The sequence below is a fragment of the Rhagoletis zephyria genome, unplaced genomic scaffold, assembly GCF_001687245.7.
Source record: "Rhagoletis zephyria isolate East Lansing unplaced genomic scaffold, Rhagoletis_zephyria_1.1 Rzeph_scaffold_10583, whole genome shotgun sequence".
In the NCBI taxonomy this organism is placed as follows: domain Eukaryota; kingdom Metazoa; phylum Arthropoda; class Insecta; order Diptera; family Tephritidae; genus Rhagoletis; species Rhagoletis zephyria.
In genome coordinates, this window is record NW_016167660.1 from 14,775 (window position 1) to 20,954 (window position 6,180).

The 6,180-nt window shown below is 34.6% G+C and overlaps 1 protein-coding gene across 1 annotated transcript; it reads right to left on the minus strand.

Moving 5' to 3' along the window:
• Positions 1-1,095: 1,095 nt before the first annotated feature.
• Positions 1,096-2,052, minus strand: LOC108376513 (venom allergen 5-like; the record flags this gene model as incomplete). Its single annotated transcript, XM_017632736.1, has 3 exons — positions 1,096-1,351; positions 1,430-1,821; positions 1,935-2,052. Coding segments are annotated over 3 exons (766 nt in total), but the record flags the coding sequence as incomplete, so codon positions are not given.
• Between the last annotated feature and the right edge of the window lie 4,128 nt (positions 2,053-6,180).

Here is a 6,180-nt window from a genome sequence, read left to right on the forward strand (position 1 = left end):
GAACAAATGTCGCTTAAATGCATAGCTTCTATCCTTAGATCCAATGGACTGAAAGCGCCAAATTCTTCTCCTCGGCGGGGAATTAGTTGCCTCGGGTATTCCCCGAGCGACAAATCCACAGTTTACTAGTTAGTTGCCTCAATTCATCAATATCTTGATACCAACATGAGTTAAGATGTTCTTTCTTTAACTTACAGTTATTAATAATTTTTCGTTATTTCAATACCAAGTGGAAAATCGGCATAAGAATTTGGGATTTCCCTCACAAGTCATGCAACATGAGCTAGTTTTTAATCTTCGCGCGGTACGTGAAGAAATGTTTGGCCCTATACCTTAAAACATATTCAGGATTTCTTCATTGTGCTCTAAAAGTTAAACTGCGGCTATGTTTTTTTGCAAGGAAGCCTTCTGGGGTAAGAACATACACCATTTGGGGCCAGTTGTATTGGATATCGCTCTGACAACTGTCCAATTAACCGCGTATGTACGAAGTAAGGTACGACGGCGGACGCTTTAGCCAGCCCCAGAAATGGGGCCAAACACACTTAGCGAAAAGCTTGGGATAGGAACAATAAGCAGGAGAGAACAACAGAGGGAGAAAATAATATGGCTTCGACAATATACAAAAATACGAACTTCTAATCAACCTCTCTAAAAAAAAAAATTTTATCATTACAGGCATACTCACTGGGCACTGCATGCTAAGAGCACATCTGCATATTCTTGAAGGGAGCATAACAAAATGCTAAGCAAGCAGTTTTTGGTGGGTGCCACAGACGTGATCACGCCAATAGACCTCTGCTTGAAGAAGAGCCTCCGCCCAGGCACGTCAGAAGGCATATTTCCGAAAATATGGGCATTGTACAGACCTATATAGACCGTTGGACTCAACGACGTACCGACTACTAATTAAGATTCGGTGCACAATCTACCACAACTATCGACCTAGGAATGCCGCGACTGCATCCCAATCTTCAGCCATTGGAGACACAGACCTTGAACCGGTCAAAACTCTTTACAAAAAACCTCAAGTTTTTTTTTATTTATAACTCGTAATTCAGTCTTTATTTAATAAGTATTGTTTTGCACACTGCCTTATTCATAGTGAGGATTATATATCTCTTTAGGAGAGCATAAGCCCGGATAGTAACGGTTTTTGCCTTTTTTACACTCTGAAGCTGGTGTGCCCACCCGATAAACCGGAATACCCAAAGCATATTTGCTTGCATAATTGCAGGCCATGTTATAGATGTGGTGTAATGGGAAATCAGGATTAGTATAACGGATCACAGCACAGCCGACATGTGTATTACGATCCACAACGAACTCCGCGAAGTGACCATACTGCTCACTGCAAAGAAGGAGGAAAAGCATACGAAATATAATTTTTAATTTTAAGTTATTGAGCATTTCTTAGGATTTTACTTACAATTGGCGTGTGACCCTGAAACTTGCAATAAAACCGCTATTGATTAAATGATATTCGCCAAACCACAAACCCATCGAACGGCTTATGACTTCGCTTATGTTAACACCCTGCCTTTGGTAGGCAACGCCCGATAGATTTTGTCCAACTGATTTAAAGCGTGGCGTATTGTTGCAGTCATCGTGCTCCACATAGCACATTTTCAAGTTAAGTTCGGCGAGAAAGGCGAGCTCATCGTCCCACGCCATGGTGGCCATACGCGAGGCGGGATAATAGCCAGGCAAATGACCGAGCGCTACAAAATTACGACGTTTGTTATGCTCGTGTAGAATCTCCTTCTTGTGTGAGCGTATATCGATCATAACGGCATCGGGTGGGCAGGCGGCGGTGGCTCTCTATGGTAGGTAAATAAAAATGGAGGTTAGCGCACAATTTTTAATTTGCAAAGGGGTATTAACAACTATGCTCATATACATATATATGTGTATGGGTATGAGTTTTTGCTTACCCCATCGTGGCCGCACGCAATGTGTCGCTTTCCATTTGGACATAGCTGCGGATCACACCAAGATAATTTTTTAGACGATTTTGCCGCCGTCAACACAGCGAAACCGAAGATGAAGAAACTGTTTCTCACAGAAAATTCTAGCATAATTTTTTATTCTAAACTATGAAGTTGTAAATTAATTGAAGTTGTGTGTGATAAACTGATGGATGGAGAGGGTTGTGTGTGCAAAACGTGATTAAATGCCTCGCTTAAATTCGCCTGAAATTTATACCCAAAACGAAAAGTATTTACCGTGTGAAAGTGGAAGTGAAATTCTTAAACTTTTGTCTTATGTTTATTAACTGCAATTTACATACATACTAATTCAATAAATTAAGGTGCCAAAAATGGCGAGACGCTACAATTATTCCTTAAACAAAAGTCAGTCGAGATGACGTAGTAATTACAATATTGGAGTTAAATGTACACATTAGCGCACACAAGGGGTGGGTTTTGGGGTTCAAACCCCCCCTAAAGCTAATAACCTCAAATGCAAACTGTATCTTAAAGCTAAGAATCCAGCTCTCAAGGAAATTATCAGAAATATTTATTATAATTTCTGTTGCTTGAAAAAGCGCTTTGCTTTTGCTGTAAATTTTCATGAGGAATTAAATATACGAGCATTTTTTTCTTGAGAGCTGCAAACTGATTTATGAAAATTTGGTAGAAGAAAATTTCTTTTCCATTTCTCGTCCGTCGTTTTATATGCATTTTTCGTTTTTCTTGAGAGTTCAGTTAATTTTTTCGGAACTCGAAATATTAAAAAAATTTAGCAATCGTGAAAAATCACCATCTATCGAAAACCAGAAACCAGAAATCGAAAAAATGAACATAAAAGTGCAAAAATTCATGGAATCAATAAATTTATTTTTACTGACTCTTTTTTTAAATTTTTTATTAGGTACTTTTGAAAGTTGAGCGCATCTTGAGTTTATAGAACTTTTTATTAAACAAGTAGTTTTTAAGGAAAGAACACAACCGACTTCAATTCTCATATTCAAATTTAGGGGTACCGTTAACTTCTTCAGGATCCAATCATCGGATCTCTAAAACAAATTACGGGACGAACCTTGAGGTACTATCTTTCTAATAAAAAAAGGATTATTGAAAACGGTTCACGTGGTCCAAAGTTATGTATTCCGGCGAGATAATAACCTCCCTTTTTTTTTGAAGTCGGTTAAAAGCGTTTGAGTTCTGTTAATCTGTAAATAAAGTGCAGTTTATGAATTTTGAAACGTTTATTTATTTATTACATACTGTACATAAAACTTGCATAAATGTATTTTAAAGAGGGTATTATCTGAAGCAAATTTTCAGTATTTTCCGGTGATATATCTTCGGAAATATAAAACCCCCCCCTAAAATATATTCCTGGGTGCGCCCTTGAATGTACATACATATATTGAAAAAGCATATTACCAAAGCAGGAAAGCTTTTGACAGGTTGACACATGCATGGCATGATGTGGGCGCGATTACTAAGTTAAGCACGTGTTGACTTCGAGTTTTATTACAATATTTACTTATGCATGCATGCATATGCCTCTACATCTACATATAATTGCTCAGTCATACAACTTAGTTAGGCCGATCTGGAATAGCTAAAGAATTGAGGTATAGTGCAAGCTCCATAGGTTATCCAGAAGTTTCCAGGATTTCCACGATTTCAAATCGGTCATCAAATATACATCAAATTAATGTGCAAGCTGCAGTTGCAGTTGACCGTATTTGTCACAAAAGTAAACCGTGGCAGAAAAGTCGATAGTGAGTAGTGTAATCTGTTGAAAAATATTAACCAATTTTTCGTGCAATTGTGATTTGGATTCGTATTATTCATAGTTTTGAAATATATTTCGGAAAAAATAAATAAAAAATAGCTGAGATCTCTTTCTTTTTTAAACACACAAATTTAATGGACCCTGGCTGACGGTAAAACTCAAACCTTTAAAAATTTGTTGATGTGATTTTTGAAATGAACGATTCAAATTAGCCGGCATACATATATATTTATGTATTTTACAATTTTTAAAATCATTGGTTGAATTTTTTGAAAAGGTTAAGAAAGCTTAGGTTTAAATTGTGATACCAAATGCCTTTCACCATGAAATGGCGCCAATTTAAAGTGATTATTCCATTTCACACTTCGACTAATAAAGCCCTTCGACGGATATTGTGAAAGATTGGACTATATCTACATACCTTAAAAATTAGTGTTTTCTCTCGGCCCAGTGTACGAAGCTATGAGTAGAGTAATAACTTAAATAATGATAATGAATAAATAATAATAACTTAATAAGAAATACAAGATTAATTGTTGTCTTTCACGAAGTTCGTTAAATAAATCTTGTGCTAAATACTGAAGTATATTCATGAAAATCACGTTTTATTTTTTAATTAAGCTTAAATACTTAATATCTGCAAGTATTTCTTTATTGCATTCGCCCGAATTTCGGTAGGTTATTACTAGTACTTGTATATTTCGCAATCGCATACAGCAGTGATCATAAATGTAGCAGCTTGAGCATACACATATGTATGTACATTAGACCGTACCATCTTATAGCAAACAAAAAAAAGGTCGCCGTATTTTTGCAAGGCCATTTCGAAAACTAATTTCGTTTACTTAACCTTAGGGTAGCCTTTTTATGTTTCTCAGTGACACCTCCAGTGACAAGATATGACGATAAATGTAAAAAGGAAGATAATGTACTAAAAGCTAAAAGGGGTCAGGTGCCAGTCATCAACCTTCTCTCCGCGTCAATCTAAAGCATTAGTGACACTCAAATAAAATCATGTAATCCACAATTTTGCATTTGGAATTGTTTATAGTGCACTGTATTCTACTAATCATTTCCGCCCAGCCAGCAAAATCATCGTAAACGAGCTCGTAACTGTATATTTTCTTGAAGAAAAACCGGATAGAAGTCGTTTATGATAGTCGTTTACGATTCGTTCTCGAGTACTTTTTCGCTTCAAATTGTGTAGCGCCTACGAACAGTCGTAAACGGATCGAAACAGCATTCGTATGTGAATACTTTTACGACCGATTTTTAAATGTAAATGAGTCTAGGAAACGATTGATTTACGATAAAAAAAAAACAAAACATTTTTTTATCTAATGTTTTTGTTTGTGAAAAATAATTGTAATTAATTAATTAAAATTCTTGTATTTCCTTTATTCAATGTAATTATAATTAGGAATATAATTAATAGATTTTTACAGTGCCGGACAAAAGTATTGGCACGGAGAATTTTTCGCAATATATGCAAAAATTTTTATTCTTATTTCTTTTCGCAATTTTTTTATAAAAATATAATTCATACAACAATAAAAGATATACAAATAAAATTGTAAACTTTATTTGCAACTCGGGAAAGTTCAATAAATTTGCGTATTAATGTCATGGTCAGGTCATGTTTTAGTATGACCTATATTTTTATAAATTATTTACGAAAACAAATTTTTAGAAAGGATAATGTTAATTTTTCACTAAATCTTTTCTGTTTTACTTGATTTATTCATTTATAAATAAAAGCTATACCTATTTTTTAAGCGACTTCACAAAAAAGAAAAGGTTATCAATTCGTCGGAATATTTTTTATTAAACATTTTTTTTTTTATGTATGTTACCACATAACTTTTTACCACGTTGACCGATTTCTATAATTATTTTTCCTACGAAAAAGGTGGTAGCTCACATGTGGTCCGATACAAATTTGGTTTAAACCTGATCATTGTTTCATGAAGAAATTAACAATAATCTTAACTTTTTATATAGAGAATTAAAGTCGGTTTTGTTTTTTGCTTAACAATTACTTGTTAACAGTAACATATATATATGTATTGTAATTTTAGTCATGATTTCTGACTATAACTAAGTGTTGCTGTAAAGAAAATTTGTAAAATAACACCGGTTTACCGGAAACCGGTTTCGGAAAAAGGCGAATAATCGCACACCCCATTAAGCACCAAATATTTTTTTTTATGTTTCCCTTGACTTTGAATTTATATATTGATTTCATTAACCTTTAACACCACTTTCCTTCACACTTTGTCTTCTTTCTCCGTATTTATAGTTCACTGAAACTTTGTGGAGAAAAATTAGATATTTTTAATAGAAACAAATTTATTTTTGTATGCATAATTAGACTAATTATGAGACAACCTTCCTTGGAAGCTGGTTCTTTTGATAGCAGGTGCCATAAAA